Source organism: Micromys minutus, assembly GCF_963924665.1.
Source record: "Micromys minutus genome assembly, chromosome: 16".
Lineage (NCBI taxonomy): Eukaryota > Metazoa > Chordata > Mammalia > Rodentia > Muridae > Micromys > Micromys minutus.
In genome coordinates, this window is record NC_137985.1 from 42,140,220 (window position 1) to 42,159,643 (window position 19,424).

Consider the following 19,424-nt stretch of genomic DNA (forward strand, 5'->3'; position numbering starts at 1 on the left):
CAGGGTGTCTTAGAGCACATCAGATCCCATACAGAAGTCACCAAGTCTTCTGAGTCATGTTCACTGCATGGAAATAAGTCTGAGGTTCCTGGGGAAACTGGATTTTTTTGTAAGCTTTATATTTACGTGCAAGCCAGAAAAGGGACCGGATGGATAGCCTTGTGGAACTTACAGCCTTGTGTACTTGAAAAACAGGCGTGAACAAGTAAAAATCAGTGCGTTTTGTCTTCTGAAAAGCGCTGTCTCCTGAGTACCCATTCTTTTCTTTTCTCCTTTCCTTTTTTTGTATATTTCTACACGGGTCTCCTGTAGCCTCAGACTTATTGTACAGCCAAGGATGCCCTTAAACTTTTGATCTTTTTTTTTTTTTTTTTGATCTTCTTGTTTCTATCTTCTGAGGGCTGGAATCAGGCCACCATGGCCAGTTTTTTTGTGGTCCTCGGAACTGAACCCAGGGTTTGTGCATCTAAAGCAAGCTTTCCAGCAACTGAGTCACACCTCCAGTTTTTCTGCTTGCTTTTTTTTTTTGGGGGGGGTGCAGCAGAACTTTATTGATGGTATTCAAGAGAGTAGGGAGGGCTCCCTAAACCCCTTCTATTATTATGGGGGTCTGGGATGGAAATTGTGAGGGAGATGCTTAGTGTTGGGGGCCAAGTTGGGATGGGACTCCTCAACAAGTGAGGGCCTCTCTCTTGTTCTCAGTGTCCTTGCTGGGGGGTGGGTGGTGGGTGGTCCAGGGTTTCTTACTCATAATTATTGACATTTTGTAGTGTAGGTAAAGTTTTAAAAATCAGCACTAATCTCAGACTCGTTTCTTTCTTTCCATTTCTTTCCCCTTGGCAGCATTCCTCCCTAGCAGCTTCTGCATGTATACCACGTTGATCGCTATGACTGGATGGTATATGGACAAGATGCCCATTGCTGTGCTGGGAGTAGCAGCTGGGGCTATCTTAGGATGGCCGTTTAGTGCAGCTCTTGGGTAAGAAACCAACGTTACTCTTCTCCTGTCTGTCTCCGTACATCTGGTCAGTCCTCATGTTGGCTGCAGGTTGCCATAGCAGCACCCGAAGTTAAAGGAAGTGGATTGATTGACAAAGACTCTGAGGAACAAAAATTCTTAATCATTGCTGTGATTTATTCTGAGGAGAACAAAGACTCCTAACCTCCCGATGAATGCCAGACATTACTCGAATTACCAAACTCTTCACAAGTCCTTTTTTCTAAATCTTACAACTCTGCAAGAAAATACAATAAAATTAGTATTTTATAAATGAGAAGGTAGACACTAAGATTTGGAGTATTTCCTCTGCAGATTATGCTTGCTTTGTAACTTGCTTTGCTAGCATAGAGGAATCATACATACCGGCTTCCTTGTGATACTTTCATACACATATGCAATGCCTCTTAGTCATGTCTCCTGTGCTAAACTCTTGTCTTCCTCCCTCTCCTTTCCCTTTGTCTTTGTCTTTCTTTAAAAAGAAAATGATGTTCAAGTGGTACATGTATGTCTGTGCACACATGTACGCAGTGTTCCTGGAGGTCAGAAAGAGGTATTAGATTTTTGGAACCGAGGTGCTGTGCACCCTCCTTCTCTTCTCTGTTTCCACCATTTCCTTTCCTGGCTTGTGCTGACTTAACTTGTTGACTGTACTGGAGAAACAGCTCAGTGATTTAGAGCCTGGATTTGGTTCCCAGCGTCCATGTTGGATGGCTCACAACTACCTATAACTGCAGTTCCAGGCATCTGTCACCCTCTTCTGGGCTTTGTAGGTGCCAGCACCCACATATATAAATACACATTTTATAGGTAATTAAAAAAAATAAATCTTGGGGCTGGAGAGATGGCTCATTGCTTAAGAGCACTCACTGACTGCTCTTCCAGAAGTCCTGAGTTCAATTCCCAGCAACCACATGGTAGCTTACAACCATCTGTAATGAGATCTGATGTCCTCTTCTGGTGTGTCTGAAGACAGCAACTGTGTACTCATGTGCATAAAATAAGTCAAAAATCCTAAAAAAGAGTCTAGTTGTTATTAAGGTTATTTTAAATATAGTATTCCACGTTTTAAAAAGTACCTACCTATGGGGTATAGCTTAGTGGTAGAATGTTGGCCTAGAGTGTGTAAGACAGTGACTGACAAAGCCGACTTACTGAGGTAAAAGGAGTTGCTGGGATGATGCATGTAAGCATGAGGACTCAGGTTCGGTCCCCAGCGGCCATTTGAAAGGCAGGTGTGGTGTGGGGCTCCTGTGATCCGGTGTCAGGGGAGACAGATGCCTTTCTAGAGCATGGGCCGGCCAGCTAGCCTAGAAGTGATGAACTCCAGGATCTGTGGCTGACCTGTCTCTGAAAATGAAGTGGAGAGCAACTGAGGGAGATTTGGCTCAGCAGCTAAAGGCACTTGCTGTGCAAGGCTGGAGATCCGAGTTTGATCCCTGGAATTGATACACGTGGAAGGCACAGAATTGACATGACATGTGTGTATATAGACCCCTTAACACACAAGGCATGACATGTGTGCCTACAGAGCCCACCCCACAACGAATTATTTACAAGTTAACATAAATAATAAAATCCTAGTTAATTTCAGAAGGGACAGGTCAGTATTTATTTGTGAGGTATAGGATAACAATTGTACATGAATTTATAATGAATATATCTCACATGTCCAAACATAAAGGTCCGTGTCAAGTGTGTCCAGCAGTTTAGTGCTTGTGTTTCTTGTCCGTCTGTGGCATGCACATCTCTCTGATGGGTCTGAGGAAAAACCAGTTTATTTTTTAGAAGACATCTTGTCACAAACCAGCTTCTTTCCTTCTCTGCCACTGGTATGGCCGTTTTGTTCTCTGCTCAGCGTGTGTGTGTGTGTGTGTGTGTGTGTGTGTGTGTCTGTCCGTCTGTCTGTCCGTCCTGAGTATTTGGTGCTTTGCTTAAGGCCTCACTTTGTTTCTCCGTTGAACAGTTTACCCATCGCCTTTGACTCACTGGCCTTGAAGCAGAGGTGGAAGAGTTTTTTTTGCTGGTCACTGGTGGCCCTGGTCCTCTTCCTGGTGAGTTTCCGTGTCTTGCTTTGCTCTCAGTGGCTTCTGCTGTGGGGAGGTAGTTGTCAGGGGGTCATTTTTTCCTATTCCCAAGTTTTTCCACTCGTGTTCTGAGAACCTAATCTGCTGTTTCTCCTTCTGCCTTAGGTGCCCGTGGTGGTCATTGACAGCTACTATTATGGGAAGTTGGTGATTGCCCCTCTCAACATTGTTTTGTATAATGTCTTCACTTCTCATGGGCCTGATCTTTATGGTAAGGCTTCACAACTTTGTGGGAAAAGTAGAAAACAGCTAATTTATCCAAGTTTCATAATTTTAATCCAGTTCTTTCCTCTCATCAAATTCACTGTCCCTCTTTCCTCTTTTTCCCTCCTCCCTCTTCTCCTTCCCTTTTCCTCTCCCTCTTTTTCCCTCTCTTTCTCTTCCTCCCTCTTCTTCCTTTCTCTTCCTCCCTCCCTCTTGTCCCTCCTGCTCTTTCTCCTCTTCCTCCCTCCTTCTGTTTTTCCTCCTTCTTTCCTTCTTCCTCTCTGGGCCTCAGCTATAGCTCAGGTTGGCCAGACTTCCTTCCCTGAAGAAAAACTCACATCAAATGAGAGTAGAGTCAGCTAGAGAGTGAATATCAGCCGGTTTAAGATGAAGAAAAACCCAAATGCTTGCACTTCTCTGGGATGTAGTCTCCAGGTGCCCAGGTACCTTCATGTCTTACCACCCCCTCCAGTCTCATTTTATTTGACCTCTGAGAACATCTGAGCTGGTGATAGTTACAGAGGAATGAGTTAGAGGTTTTTCTAGATTAGCCAAGTCAGTAAGTACTTTATCAGTCAATTTCCCCTGTGAAATTAGTGTGGTTCCTTTTCCTCCAATCTCCTAGTTCTCTCCAGAGCATTCTCTGTATTTAAATGTCTTGGCTTTGTTAAGAATCAGGGTGATGTTATCTCTGTATATCAGGTAAGCTTTTACGTCTGGTATTTGTTTGGTGATGGCCAGTCAAACCAGTAGCTTGCTCTCCCTTTATCTAGGGACCATTTGCATGTTTTAAATTGCTCTTTACTTTAATTTATTTGTAAGATTTCATTTGACTCCAGACAGTCCAGACTGCATGGTGGAAAATCCACTTACATGTACCCAATGGAAATATATTTATTCTTTATAGGTGAATAGTTTAACTTGTGTTAATTTTGAAAAGTGGGTTCTCCATTTTCATAAATGGGTCCTTGTATGCTGACTGCTTATACAACTTTTGTGAGAAAATATGAAAGTGGCGAGTTTTTTGTGTGTCCCTTTAGATAGCTCTAGAAATAATCAGGCTAGTAGGGACAGTAGAGAAGATTTGATGTTCCTCGTTTAACAGGGGTTTGGTCAAGGGCCCTGTGCAAGGTTTGGGGACATAGTAGAGCTGTACCCAGTCTTTCCGTGGACACTGGCATCTGCTGGTCATTTTACCCAGTGTTTGGCTGAGAAGAGTCCTAAGGTTTTGTGATACTTTGTGAACCTGCCCTAATTTTACTCAGTTTAATTTTGTTATTTCGGATGGTACTGGTTAGTCTCTCAGCAATGGCCAAACTCTGCGGGGAACTGTCTCAGCAGCCATGGAAGGGATTGCGTACTTTAGGTACTGTAGGGAGGGCCTTAAGGACCCCGCATAGAAGTTGCCCAAGAACAGATTCTGTTCTGACCAGAATTCGAACTTGAGTTTGTTTTGTTTTCGAGACAGGGTTTCTCTGTGTAGCCTTGCCTATTCTGGAACTCACTCTGTAGCTCAAAGGTCTCAACCTGTGCTCCTCCTGCCTCTGCTTCCTTCAGTAAATCCAACTGTGACATCACAGCTGCCGACAACTGTTTCACAAGTCTGAGTTCCGTTCTTTAGGAGTGATGCTTGTTCTTGCTTCGGCATGCCTCTTGCAGAGACAATGCTCCTATCCTAGCCTTAGGTTGGAACTCCTTGTGCGTTGTAGGTTTATAGTAAAAAGTTATCAAGAAGGAATGGAGGATCAGTTTCTAGAGGATCATCAGGACCCTGGTTACTCTTATGTCTCAGAACTGCTTTAGTTGCATAGAGTGCTGATTTGACCAAATAAGATTAGCATGTAAAAATTACTTTAAAATACTTGCTGGCTGTCCTTTGGCTCAGTATTGGTGACCAGTTTTTGTGGGCCCTTTGCTGTTGTGAAGTCATCAGGAAGGTGTGGTGCTCTTGTCCTGGGAGCTCCAGCTCTTTCATGAAGGCTTGACATTAATTTGCATTTTTTGGATATTTTACAAGAGTTTTCCTGTTTGAAGTATTCCACTTGCTGTTATAGGTACCCGCTTCACCTGAACATTAAAAGTTTATTATGGTGATAGTTTTTTTTTACATGTGTTTTTCATGTGTGAGAATACAACAAGCCTGTTTATCCTTTTTGGGTTAATGTGAAGAAATATTGACTAAATTGCCTGTGAACACTTGGCTCTCATCTCATACAACCTGCTGTTTTATAAGACTGCCGACACTAGAACAGTATCATACAGGGCAGTACAATAGATTGTCTGCTGTGGACAGACGGTCCCAGGGACAAGTCCCTCTGGTGAAGCCAGCATCAGTGTGAATCTCGAGTGGGGCCTGGGAGGAGAAGCGGCCTGAGAGGGGCTGGGGCAGGGCTTTGCTGGTTTCATGTCTGTGCTGCTTTGGGGGAAAGGTAGAATGTTAGGATTGGCTTGTTTGTTTTAAGTGCCAGGGATAGAAACAGGGTTTGGGATATACCAGACAAATATTCTGTACTAACCTACATTTCCAACCTAAATACAAGGGCTATAAACTCCCTTTACAGTGGAGGCTGATGCTTCAGCCGTGAGCACGGCGACCCGAGAGTCCCTGTTAAATTGTAAGTGTGAAAATAGCCTCTTTATTGTGTCTGGTATCAAAAGGGGTCTCTGTAATTTCTTGGCCTAAATAGCATTTAAACATTCTTAAATTTTACTTTGTGTATGTGGGTATTTTGCTTGCACGTATGTCTGTGTGCCATGTAAGTGTCTGGTCCCTTTGGAGGAGCTGCTGGGTGTGGGTGCTGGGATCAAACCCTGGTCTTCTGGAAGAGCAGCAAGCTCTCTGAGCCACTGAGTCATCTCTCCAGCATTAAATAGCGTATTCCAGACCTGAGGTGACTCCTTCCTCTAGAGCCAGTGGGAAGAACCCTCCCCTCTCTCCCAGGTGTTAATGTGATGCCTCAGGCTTACTGAATTAGCTATTGCCTGGCAGAAATTTTATACATGTTGTGATCTTCTTGTTAGGAAAATTATGAGCTAGGCATATCTTTATTTCCTGATGAGGACAATGAAATTGAGATAGGGAGGGATGTGCAAATGGTTAAGAAAGCAGCAGAAACGGGAGAAAGCCCGGGGTTCTCCAACTTCTGTATGCTTGTGTTTTTTCTTCACTGAAAATATCCTTCGTAAAACTCTGGAATTTGGTCATCAAGGCCTCTGAGAGCACTGGCAGCCAGCGCTCGGCTCCCAGCACCCACATGGTGGCTTACAAGTTTTAAGTCTGGTCCAAGGAGACCCAATGCTTTCAGTGGGCCTTCACAGGCACCAGCCTGTGCATGTGCACAGACCAACATGTAGGTAAAGCACTCATGCACATAAAACAATAAATCCGAGAACACGAGTGTTCTGCACAATTTGGCAGAAGGGTGATCAGGAGCCCTGGCCAGTGTGGTGGATGGAGTGACTCGAACACACATTGGCAGTTCTTCACATGAGACAATTGTGCCACCAAGTCCTTGCTGGGATAGAGTTTGGATTAAAAAAGAAAGAAAAAAGGAAAGAAAAGAATGAGACCTTGGCATTTGGGAAGTAGAGAGCAGTGTAGACTAAAACCATAAGTCATGGACAGAGCGTGTCTGTGGGGGTCAGAGGTCAGAAAGTACTGAATATTGCCTCTGGTAGGATTTGAAGTTCTCAGATGTTGCTTTCTGGTGAGTGGATGGTACTTCTTCCTCATGAGGAGCACACGGACAAGGGGAGGGACCAAAGCGAGAGCACTGGCTTTTCTCCAGACCCACACTTGACCGCTGAGGTCAGGATCCCACAGTCTGATGTTTGTCATCACCCCTCCTGTTACTGGAGGGAAGGATTCGGAAGGCAAGGCGAGCGAGTGCTTTTGTTATAATACCCACCATTTCTATTCTTAAGCTGAAGTGTGATGCTTCATGGGAGTCTGATGGCGCCTGCTTAGAGTTGACTAGCAGGCAGTGCTGTGCTGGAGCTTCTGTCTGCTCTTGGTTCTCTTGGCTTCTTGGTGCCAATGTGACATCTGTAAGAAGACCTATTAGTTAGGTCCCACTGTTGTATAAAATTATAGGCCTTTTCAAAAAAGGTTCCTTATCATCCAGACGGTGGACCGATAAACATTATTCCTTCTTTTAACTCTTTGGAGACTCCCGTAGCTCATTTGAGTGAAAGGAATTGAGGCACACTCCTACAGAGGGAGACTGGCGAGTCACCCCTCGAAGTGACCCTGCTGCCAGCCTGCTGCAGAGTCCTCTTGTGGGCCCTCCCCCGACAGCGTGTCAACCTGAGGTGTGTTTTTCTTGTGCTGCCAGCTTGGAGCTTAGCCTTGTGAGCATCAGCATGGTAACGCCTGAGAGGGAAGCTGATGCTCTGTCAGGACATGCAAGCCATTGACTATGGGGACACGAGCTAGCAGAATTCAAATTCATCTTTTTGTCTCTTTTTGCTTATTTTCTGTTTGATTGGTTTTTTTGTTTTTTGTTTTGTTTTGTTTGTTTTTTGTTTTGTTTTGTTTGTTTTTGGTCAGTTGACCTTTCTTCAGTTTTGGCTTGTTCCCTGGTGCTTGCTTCATCCTTCAGGGAAGTAAGCCTATTAGGAAATGTTCATAGACTAGCTGAGAACTTGTCATATGAGCTCACCAAGGTCACATAGGAGCTATGGCACAGCAGGTGGTAGTAGCGACAGTTGCTTGAAATGGGAGTACATACCAAGGAAGCAACTGTATGAGCCAGTCTCAGGGAGAAGGCAGCCTCCTTCCACTGATGCTTAGAGCATGGCTGCACAGAGAAGGTCCTCATTTTCTCTGCCTTGTCTCTTTTCTCCACGGTCCCCTGTTTCTAGTGAGTCCGAGGTTGCTCTGTCTCATTGCTGGAGAGAGAGGGTGTTTATGTCTCAGGAAGCTGGGTCCTAAAGGATTTAGTTTAGAAAATATGCTGCTACTAATTGAAACCCAGAGAAGACATTTTTCTACCTGAAGATTATAATTATCCAGGGGGTGTATTCAACTCAAAGATAAATGGGGAAGAAAAGATCGAAGATGTCCTGAATGAACTGCTTGAGACAGTCTTCCATTCCTAACCATTTAGTTGTCTTTGAGCAGGAGTGAACTTTCCCCAGAGGTCGCACAGTAGAACTAGGCCCTTCCTCAGCAACCCCCACCCCCACTCGTCCAAGTGTCCCTGGCGTTATGAATTTAGTTTTTGACCTTATTTTTGCGGCACATGCTACAGAATGCCAGGTTTTTCTGAGTGTTCTCCTGATTATCCCTTTTAAGCAATGCTGATTGTAGGAAATTACTATGGCGCAAGGCGGATGTCACAACACACTGATTAAAGCCCACGTGTGTCACTCACCACCTGATTGAAGTAATCACACAGAGGGAAGAGCAGATAAGAAAACGGCTAAATGTGCGGAGGGGGGGCCAGTTCGTATCACTCAGGCTTAAGGGTTTGGATTGCAGGATACAAACTAGTGTGAATGAGATGTGTTGCAGCCATTTTGCTTCTTTCTGAATCCTTTGAGTTCTGACCTGGCTCAGTAGTTAAGAGTGTTTTCTGCCCTCGTACAGGGACCTAAGCTTGTTTCCCATTACCAAGTCAGGCAGTTTATGACCACTTGTACCCACAGCTGTAGGACAGTTGGTCTCAACCTTCTTAATGCTCTGACTCTTGAATACGTGTTGTGTATTATACATGCAGTGACCCCCAACCATAACATGATTTTCCTTGCTATTTCATAACTGTAATTCTGTTAGTGTTATGTTAGTATCTGAAATGCAGGATATCTGATCTGTGACCCCTGGGAAAGCACCATTCTACCCCTAGGTTGAGAACCACTGCTCCAGGCGTCTGATGCCCTTTTAGCTTTTATGAGCACATGCAGAGACACACAGACACATAAAAAAGCAAACCACACACAAAAACCATGTTAAGCTGTTGCTTTTTATTAAACGTATACATAGTTATGGTGTGTGTATCTGGTTCTACTGAAGACTGAACCCAGGGCTTCATGCATGCTAGGCAAGTACCCTACCACTCATCTGTATCTCTAGGCCTGGCCATGCGTTACTTCCTCTTATGAAATACACAGTATCCTATGTGTGTGGCTATAAAATAGGAGTTGGACTTTCCAAGGGGCTACATAGCTTTGAGCAAGTTTATCTATTGGGTTTGATCATTTGGTCTACATATTGAGTGCAGAGCTTGAAACTACAGTTAAATTCAAATGATGTCTTCTGATTTTTTTTTTTTTTTTTAGCTTTGTATAGCTCTGTGCTCTTAAGCTACTAATAATATTAGAGAAAGTGTCTGTTTCTTGTGGGCATGGCATTTGGGAGTAGGTACAGCAAATAATGGTTAGTTTGTAGGTGCTGTCATAACAATACTTGAGACAGTGTGATGGCGAACAGAGACTCGTTCCTCCTTCTGGGGGCTGAGAGTCCAGAGCCTGGCGAGGGCTGAGCCTGTGCTCCTGCACTGGCTCCACATTGCTGTATCGTGTAGAGGACGATTCTGCATCCTCTGTGGTAGAGGAGAAGATGGACTAACTTCCTGTAGATGGGCATAAAGTGAAACAGTCCAAACCCAGTAGTACACATCCCCAGTATCTTAGCCGGTCTGCCTTTCCACCTTCTGCTCTTGTGCCTCCCGTGGCAGAGCTGGGGAAGGCATGGGTTTGTGGGTTTCCATTCAGCTGAGTGTTGGATTGTCAGTGTTACTGAGCAGAAGAGAGTAAGGCAGGGTCCGATGCTGTGACAGGTGCTGAAGGCGTCACTAACGATTTCCCATCTGTTTCCCTCAGGTACAGAACCATGGTATTTCTATTTAATCAATGGATTTCTGAATTTCAATGTTGCCTTTGCTTTGGCTCTTCTGGTCTTGCCCCTGACTTTTCTCATGGAGTTCCTGCTGCAGAGATTCCATGGTGAGTGGTGTAAGGTATGGTTGGTATGGTTGGTACGGTTGGCTTTGGCGAGGAGAAAACAAGTAGCAAGTTGTGTAGTAAGTGGAAAGTCTGCTTATTTTAGTTTCAGTTTTCTCCCTATGGAAATGGTTGAATGACTGAGCTTTCAGTCTGCATTTGTAGATTTTATGTTAAAATTTGGTTAATTATTTGAATTAAATAAGATGGAGCTTTGTGGGTTACAACCCCCTTGGGGATTACATATCAGATATCCTGCATATCAGATGTTTACATTATGATTCATAACAGTAGCAACATTACAGTTATGAAGTAGCGATGAAAATAATTTTATGGTTGGGTGGTCATGGTCACCACAGCATGAGAAACTGTGTTGAAGGGTTGCAGGGTCAGGAAGGTTGAGGACCATTATCTTCAAGGAGGGAGGTCAGTGTGGTTAGGCTGGGGAAGCAGAGATATGTGGGAAAAGCTCAGGAGAGCTGGGGCTCATAGCTGCCTGGACTGTGGAAGACAGATCTGAGCACAAATTCCTGAGAGACTTGGCAAGATTTAGTTGTCGACATCTCAGCTGGATCTGATGTCTGATGATTGATCTTTCTTTCTCACTCCTCAGCTGCACTTGCTGTCTAGACAGTGAGATCTTCATGAATTTAAAAAGATTTAGACAATGAGTTGTGGGGGTGGGGATTAGAGAGGGGAGGGAGTTGGGAGGGAGAGACATGTAGCATACAAGAGGACAACTTTTGGGAGGCGGGATCTGGGGATTGAATTTAGCTTGTCAGGATTATATGTCAATTCTAATCTCAATACCCACTGAGCCATCTCACTGGCCCAGGGTCAGGAGTGTTACCACCAAAGAGTTCTGTGCTTGCACCAATGGTCTGGGGAGCTGTCCTGTTACAGACATATAGAACAGCAGGGGGTGCTGTGTGTCCATCTTTTCTCAGCATTCTGTGTACACCTCTCACTGTCCACCATGTTCTTATATTCACCGACTGCCTGCCTGCCTGCCTTCCTTTCTTCCTTCCTTCCTTTTTTCCTTCCTTCCTTCCTTCCCTCCCTCCCTCCGTCCGTCCCTCCCTCCCTCCCTCCTTCCTTCCTTCCTTCCTTCCCTCCCTCCCTCCCTCCCTCCCTCCCTCCCTCCTTCCTTCCTTCCTTCCTGATTCTTTACATATTGGTTCCAGTTTTGTGATTTGGAGTAGATGCATACTGTAGAGAAAGAAGGAAAACATAACCAGGAACCTTCCTTTTAGAATATTTTTATGTTTGCTCTGGAACAGTGTCACTGAGTGTGATGACACTCCAGAGAATAAGGGATTGGAAGCCAGTTTGGGACAGCAAAACAAAATGTAGCAGACTGGATTGGGCTGACAGAGGGCTTGAGAATTGAACCCCCCCCCCCTTTCTCCAGGCCTGTTTCAGCAAACCCACTGGGGTGTGAATAAAATGAGCACTCAAAGCGTGGGTTGGGCTAGTCTAAGGCTTTTTAGTGCTAGAGACAGGACACATTACAGACAATGTGTTTCTTATCTTTACCCAACCAGCATTCATTAAGCTCTCTTATCCATTAACTGTACTTCTCCTGTGTTTTAACCAAATCTAGCATGTTATACCTCCCTCTAAGCTTTAGACCTCTTGGAGGAACTCAGGGAGTGTGTTCCTTTCCATTTGGTATCTCCAGACTATTAGAATGGTGGTAGATTCTGAAGCTGAGACATTTTATGGGATGTCCTGGGACATAGTATTTCGTTTAAATTAAAAAAGAATTGGAATGAAATATATCTTTTTTTCTCATGTGATGATGGAAATGTTTTTCTGTCTTGCAGTTCACAATTTAGGACACCCGTATTGGCTTACCTTGGCACCAATGTATCTTTGGTTTATAATTTTCTTCATCCAGCCTCACAAAGAGGAGCGATTTCTATTCCCAGTGTATCCACTTATATGTCTGTGTGGCGCTGTTGCTCTTTCCGCACTTCAGGTGAGTACAGGGAAGCGTTTGTCTGCCCCATTTTATTTCACTTATTGTATATATAATTGCTTGCAAAAATGTCTGTGAGTTCCAAGCCAGCCTTAGCTCCAGGACAGCTGTTCACTGAGACCCTGTCTCAATCAACAGCAGCAAAAAACAAAACAAAACAAAACAAAACAACCAAACAAACAAACAAAAAAACCAAAAGACAAATTACAGAGTGCATAACGTGAAGCCTGTACAGGACAGACTCTGAAAGCGTTGTGTAATAAGAACACATCTCACTCTGTTTGTCTCCTGTCAGCGGGATCCGTTTACTAATATTTTAACTTAGCATATGGGCCCACTACATATAATGGCAGTGGGGCAGAGTCAGACAAGACTGAGACTTTGGGATTATGTCAGACAGTTAGCAAGCAGTATGGGACTACTTGTCCCACTACCAACAAGGTGTCTCTGCCCATTTCCAGGGGGTCCACGTGTGCATCTTAGTGACTTTAGCATATTTGCAGATGATGAGCCACCAGTTTAGAAGATTTTTATCATCTCAAAAGCCCTATGCCATTTACGTGTTGCCCTTTACCCCACCCCTTTGTCAGGTGTTTGTATGTGCTCAGTACACCATTGCTAATCTCCTTGGTGTATAAATGTGTCTGTTCTATATGCATCCCATGTGAGTGAAATTCTGTATGTGTCTTTTTATGAGTTGCCTTCTTCATTTGGCATGTTTTAAGGTTTGGGTAAGTTAGGCTAATATTATAGAGTAAATATAATGTATATACAATTTTTCTTTTGAGATGGAGTCTTACTGTGTAGCCCTGGCTAGCCTGGAATGTATACCAGGCTGGCCTTGGATTCACAGAGATCCATCTGCCTCTACCTCCCCAGTTCTGGGATTAATAGTGTGCACCACCATTAATCACCATTAATCACCATCAGGCCCGATAGTTTTAAAGGTATGACCTCAGGCGAGATCACTTAAAATTCAGAGAACATTCTGTCTAGTGTCACAGCACTTGCACTCTTGCGTGTCACAACTTATGCCAGGGTGATTGTGATTGTAATAAGTGTGCATATAACTATAGATTATATTTAGCTGTTGCCATAGTATGTCAGGGTTGCCATATCTGAAATACTAATCTTATTCAGATACTTTAAAGTAAGTCATTGGCCACCAGGTGTTGGACTCATGTTGATAATGCTGCACTTGAGAGGCAGAAGCAGGAGGATTGCAGACTATCCTGAGCTACATAGTAAGAGCCTGTCTTGAAAAGCCATCAAGAAAAAAACATTAAGGGCTGGAGAGATGGCTCAGTGGTTAAGAGCACTGACTGCTCTTCCAGAGGTCCTGAGTTTAAATCCCAGCAACCACATGGTGGCTCACAACCATCTGTAGTGAGATCTGATGCCCTCTTCTGAGTGTGTCTGAAGACAGCTACTGTGCACTCATACAATAAACAAACAAACAAACAAATTTAAAAAAAAAGAACTTTATGCCTTATCAAAAATATGTGTATCGTTTTTCCATGGCGCTAGAGGTCATTCTTGGCAAGTTGGTTGGCTGGGCTGACCTGTGGACAATGCTAAAGAGGTTGGCTTTGGTCTTTGAGTTTGGAATGGGCACCACACCAAGTGTCTGCAAATGCTCAGACCCTTCTCACACCCTTTATTCTGCTTCTCCCTCCCAGTGTTTCTGTGATGGTGTGTGGTGACTATGTATATATATATTCTCTGATGGTGTGTGGCTATGTTTATTGTTTCTGTGATGGTGTGTGGCTATGTATATATGTATCTTATTTATCAATACGGTTGCCTTTCCTTCTAGAAATGTTACCACTTTATGTTTCAACGATACCGCCTGGAGCATTACACTGTGACGTCCAGCTGGCTGGCACTGGGAACAGTTTTCCTGTTTGGGCTCTTGTCGTTCTCCCGCTCTGTGGCTCTGTTCAGAGGTACATGTGCTGGGATGGTCTTCACCAACACTCACAAAGAGCTTCTCTGAGGGTTTACTTGTGGCATGTAGTTGGCTTATGATGGGAAAAGGCTGTTCCCAAAGGGAAGTCATGTTGACTTGATTGTGGGTGGATGTGACCTCCATACCTCAGGACTAAAAGGAAACTGCCATTTCTTTTTTATGCCACAACACATTTTTCCTCCTATAGCATTGAACTCCCCCATTTCTGTTTTTAGTTTTTAAAAAATTTTATGTGTATAGATATTTGATCTGAATGTATAGGTACCACATGGGTACCTAATACCTGTAGAGGCCAGAAGATGGCATTGGATTCCCTGGAGCTGGAATTACAGACAACTGTGAGCTGCCCTGTGGTTGTTGAGAATTGAACCTGGGACCTCTGGAAGAGCAGTCAATGTTCTTAATTGCTGAGCCATCTCTCCAGCCTCTTTCCCTCCTTTGAGATAGCTGCTGCTAATGTAATAACACCTGTCTGTAATGAGAATTAAAACTAAGTTCTTAGGGTTACATAGTTCCTAGTTATCATTATTGGAGTCATTATAGTAAAACATTCCCAAAGAATAGAATATTTAGAGGATAAAATGTATAGAAAGAAAAAGAAAGCAATTTATGTTTGGCAAAATAAAGTTTCCACTGTAGAGGTAGAGCAGGCTTCCTGCTACGCTGCTGTGGGCTGTCACACTTTTAATTTCATGTAGGTTATAGGGGATATTAACATGAATTAAAATATAGAACCTCTTCTTTGGTTTTTATGAACTCTTCTCCCTTTTAGGATATCATGGGCCCCTTGATTTATATCCAGAGTTTTACAGAATTGCCACAGACCCAACTGTCCACACTGTCCCAGAAGGCAGGCCTGTGAATGTCTGTGTGGGAAAAGAATGGTATCGATTTCCCAGTAGCTTCCTTCTGCCTGACAAGTAAGCTGACCTTTAATTCATAAATCCATAGTATTTCTGTATGTGTGGCAGGTGTATGTGTGAAAGGTGCTTGTGTGTGTGTGTGTGTAGCCCTGGCTGTGTAGCCCTGGCTGACTGGCCTGGAACTTGCTACATAGATCAGGCTGGTCTCTAACTTAGGAAGATCCACCTGCCTCTGTCTCCAAATCTTGGGATTGAAGCTATGCACCACCATGTCTAACTCCATCTTATTTTTTGAGAGAAGGTCTTAGTGTACCTGGAGCTCAGGGTTTTAACTAGCAAGATCCCACGATCTTTCTGTGTGTCCTCTTTGCTGCTCTGAGGTTGCCGGTGCCGTGCCTAGCCTTTATTTAGGCATTGGAGATCCAGTCTTAGGTCTCCATGTTTTCATAGCAAGCACTTTATCCTAGTCCATCTTCTCGAGGACATGTATTTATCGTTCTACAGCTGATCTTAAGCCACTTCTAATAGAGTGATATGGAGACTCTGGCAAGAAGAATGGACCTAGAAAAGATTGTTTTCCATTCAACAGTAAATCTCCACTGATTTACGTAGGCAGCAGGGAGAGCGGTGATGAAGATGTAACAGTGTCCCAGGTTAGATGTGGCGATGTACAACCCTGGGCTTCTGTGCCTTTCCTGTTTGGCAGTTTTAGGTGAGAAAGAAGTCTGGGTAAGATGAGTGATGTTGCTGACTCAGCAGCCCTCACCTGGCAAGATGGCCTTTTGGTTTTGTTTTCATAAAGGCTTTTGTGTCGGTCATTAAGGATCAAGGTGAAACTTGTCTGTTAAACATTGACCTTGTCTTTGCCTTTCATATTTGAGATAGTTTCATAGCTGAAGGTCTTTTGAGGAGTATCCAGATGGAAACAGTCTTCTAGCATTTTTCTGGTGGCTGTCCTGTTGCTGTTGTGCTCCTGAGCTGGAGAGTTGGTGACACCACCTCACTAGTGGGCCATCTGCTTGCAAGTTATGAAGCTGAGATCTGAGTAAAGGGGTTGAGAAACTTTTAGTTGTAAATTTCTTAGTGGCTTCAGACTGACTTGTGACCTCTGCTCCTGTCCCCTGACTGAAGTTCTAGCAGAAATCCTGTTTTCTTCAAGTGAAATGTTTTCCTGGTGACCTGGGGTGAAGGGTTGTGTGTTAAGCAACATGCCCACCATGCGTTCTTTTCATTCTTCTTGTTTGTGTCTCTGATAGTTGGCAGCTTCAGTTCATTCCTTCAGAGTTCAGAGGTCAGCTACCAAAGCCTTTCGCGGAGGGACCACTGGCCACTCGGACTGTTCCCGCTCACATGAATGACCAGAACCGAGAGGAGCCTTCCAGATATGTAAGGGCCGCCAGTCTTCTCTTGTTTCCTAAAGAAACATTCACCCCAGATCTCTAGGCATTACTACATTGGAGAACTGACCAAATGAGCCTCTCGGAAAGTGATTTCCGAGAGTGAGAGACGAAGTGATACGTGCCTGGAGGGAGTAAATGGCGTCGGTTCTTTCCGAATGACTCTCTTAAATGTCTAAGAAAGCATATGATTCAATTAACTGAGAAAGTTGTGGGGGACGTGGGGTTTTCTCATGAGAGAATCCTGAGCTATCCTTCTGAGTACTGTGAAACTCACATCATTCCTTGTTCTGTTGAAATACTGGCTGAAGTTCTGAGCGACCAGGTTACCTTTGACCTCCCTTTTGCTCCGTTGAGCTTTTAGCACAGGAACACCCAGGAAGGCTGTTGCCATAGAGAGGCCCACGGAGCAGTCTCTCAGTGCCACGGTCTTCTGCCGACTTGCCTTCACACACTCCGGAGTCCTGTGAATTTTATTTGGCTCTTTTGAAAACTTAATACTTTTGAAGTTTGATGCTGGTAGGATCTCTGATGCTAATAAACGGTGAGAGCTGGCCTTCGAGGTGGCTCAGTGGGACAGGCAAGTACTGTCCTCTGTGGTGTGTGTGAGCACGTGCATCCCCTGGCAGGCACAAAAATAGGTGAATAAAGTTTACAGTGAGAGTAACAAAGAACACTCTTCCTTGGTAAAAGGCCACTTGGCAAAATGCTTGCAAAGCACTATTTTTGGGCAACATATTATTAAATAGGCAATAGCTTAGATGTCTGTGCATTTAGTTTAGGCTCTCCTGTGTCATGTCCTCAAGATACACATAATGAGACCTGTCCGTAACCTCCGAGGCAGACTGTTGTCACATCAGGCCATGCGTCACCCAGTTCAGGGTGGTTTAGGATTTCTCTTGTGTGAGTGAGCATCCTGGTATAAGCAATGCTGGCAGTCGAATCCAGGCCCTGCGTATGCTGGGTCTGGGCTCTGCCAGCTCAGCTCCATGTCCAGAACTCTTATTTAGCATAGTGCCTGGCATTAGGCTTTTCTCACACATGCTCTTAAGCTAAGGATCTCTTACAGAAAGTTGGCACGGATCTTTCTCCTTCTACCCTAGTTCTTCTCAGTCGGTCCGCACTCTTTGTCTGTCTTTATCAGTGTCTTTGTTTGTGTCGGTGCCCATGCCTGAGGGACTAGTCTCTGCCTCCTGCTATCAGAATTCTCTTCAAATATGAAGTGAACATGTACATCCATGTTTAGCAGGCTTTCTGTTAGAGCATGAAATATTAGTCTGCACAGTCAGTTACTAGCCTTTACTATATCTGCATGTTTCTGGTTTGTTACATTTTCTCCTCCTGAGGTGCCTGAGTGCTGAGGTGGGTCACTGTTCCTCGTCTTCTGTGTGCATCGCAGTAAAGAGATAGGGTTGTAAACCCAGTAGCTAGCCTGATGGTGTCATTCTAGGAGCTACCGTTAGTGACACCTGTCCATACCTGTTCCTGTCTATTCCTGTCTGTCTATCTGGTTTTGGAGACAGGGTTTCTCTCTTATGTCATTCTGATTGTCTTGAAACTCTTTTATGTAGGCCAGGCTGGTCTCGAACTCCTGGCCTGTGTCATCATGTCCAAGCCCTGTGCTTATCCACGTTCTTACAGTTGAGAGTTTCCCTTGAACCCCTTTGTGCTGTGGCTTCAGTCGGTTTTCATGTGTGCTAGGGAAAGTGCCTTCCACTGCCAGTCTGTGCTCTTTGGAGCTTTGGAAATTTGTAGGAACATTGGATGGCTTATTGTTGATTCCATATGACCAGGACTAGAGATTCTTCTTCTCCTGGAGCCAGCTGCTTAACGTGAGACTTCTTGTCCTGACAACAAAAACAACACATATTTATTGTGTAAAATAATGACAGCTAAGGCCAAGAAACAAAACCACCAGTGGAATTGCTTCAGAGGGTTTTGTTCTTAAACCCTTTAAAGCTTTTATCTTTTATTTATTGGAGGTCAGAGGACTTTGTGATTGACGCCCTCCTTCCTTTCCGTGGCTCTGGTGCTTATGCTCATGCTGTTAGGCTTGTACAGCAAGACCTTTACTTGCTGAGTGGTCTTTGCTAGCTCTGTCTCTTTCCCTTCTTTCTGTGTACATTTTTGTCTCGATTGCATTCTGTTACCCATCCTTGCAGAACATGCCAGCTGTGAGCGCGTTTGTTTGCTTCACGTTTTTATATTGTTATCGAGCTTATTCTCCATTTGCATGTGCTCGAGCAGAAGCCCGAGAACAGTGTTTGGGGGCTGGTTTCTTCCTTTCACCATGTGGGTCTTGGGTGTGGAACTCGGGCCATTAGACTTGCCAGCAAGATGGTTATGTACTGACAATGTTGGTCTTGTATGCATTTTTGAAACAGGCTCTTGCTATGTAGTCCAGCCTGGCCTGGAAGTCAGAATTGTGGCTGCATCACAGCTGGTAGTGGGGAGCTAATGGACAGGTTTTAGTCTGCTCACAGTCCAAGATAAATGGTTCAGTCCCTCCCTATTTCTGTCTTCATGGAAACTAGTGGAGGTAGACAGTTCCTGTCATTTCACTGTTCCCCTGACCTCAGCTTATCGGGAATTGGGGGTTTGTGAAGGTGCTATGGTTGCTAGTACACTGTCACAACTGTGTAGCAGAAATAATTGTTTTTGCCTTAAATGGCCTTAGTGGGCCATGCTGAGATTTCTACCTGAAACTAGATCTGAGTTTAAAAGACATTCAGTGTTGCCTTTCTTGACAAATTCAGATTTTTTTTTCTCTATTTCAAAGCAAATGATAACTCTGGCTCTTAAGCACGGGATCTGATTTTAGACTTACCCAGGCAGTGGCTAGGCACTGGAGAGGACGATACTTTCCTCTGTCTTTGATTTGATGTGTAAATGGAGTTTCTGGGTGCTTGCTCATGTGTTGTCTTTGGAAGAAATAGATCAATAAAGCTTTTCCATTCACCATTCACCAGGAGGGACAGTTCTGT

The 19,424-nt window shown here is 44.2% G+C and overlaps 1 protein-coding gene across 2 annotated transcripts in view; it reads left to right on the top strand.

Moving 5' to 3' along the window:
* ALG9 (ALG9 alpha-1,2-mannosyltransferase) overlaps positions 1-19,424 on the top strand; it is a 55,981-nt gene that overhangs the window by 13,447 nt on the left and 23,110 nt on the right. Inside the window, exons 6-13 of one of the 2 annotated variants that reach the window (XM_080929865.1) lie at positions 844-979; positions 2,964-3,051; positions 3,190-3,295; positions 10,111-10,233; positions 12,057-12,211; positions 14,028-14,157; positions 14,953-15,100; positions 16,300-16,429. In XM_080929865.1, the coding sequence (XP_080785991.1) occupies positions 844-979; positions 2,964-3,051; positions 3,190-3,295; positions 10,111-10,233; positions 12,057-12,211; positions 14,028-14,157; positions 14,953-15,100; positions 16,300-16,429 (1,016 nt within the window). The remainder of the gene's footprint in view (positions 1-843; positions 980-2,963; positions 3,052-3,189; positions 3,296-10,110; positions 10,234-12,056; positions 12,212-14,027; positions 14,158-14,952; positions 15,101-16,299; positions 16,430-19,424) is intronic. The other variant, XM_080929866.1, reaches the window with a different exon arrangement.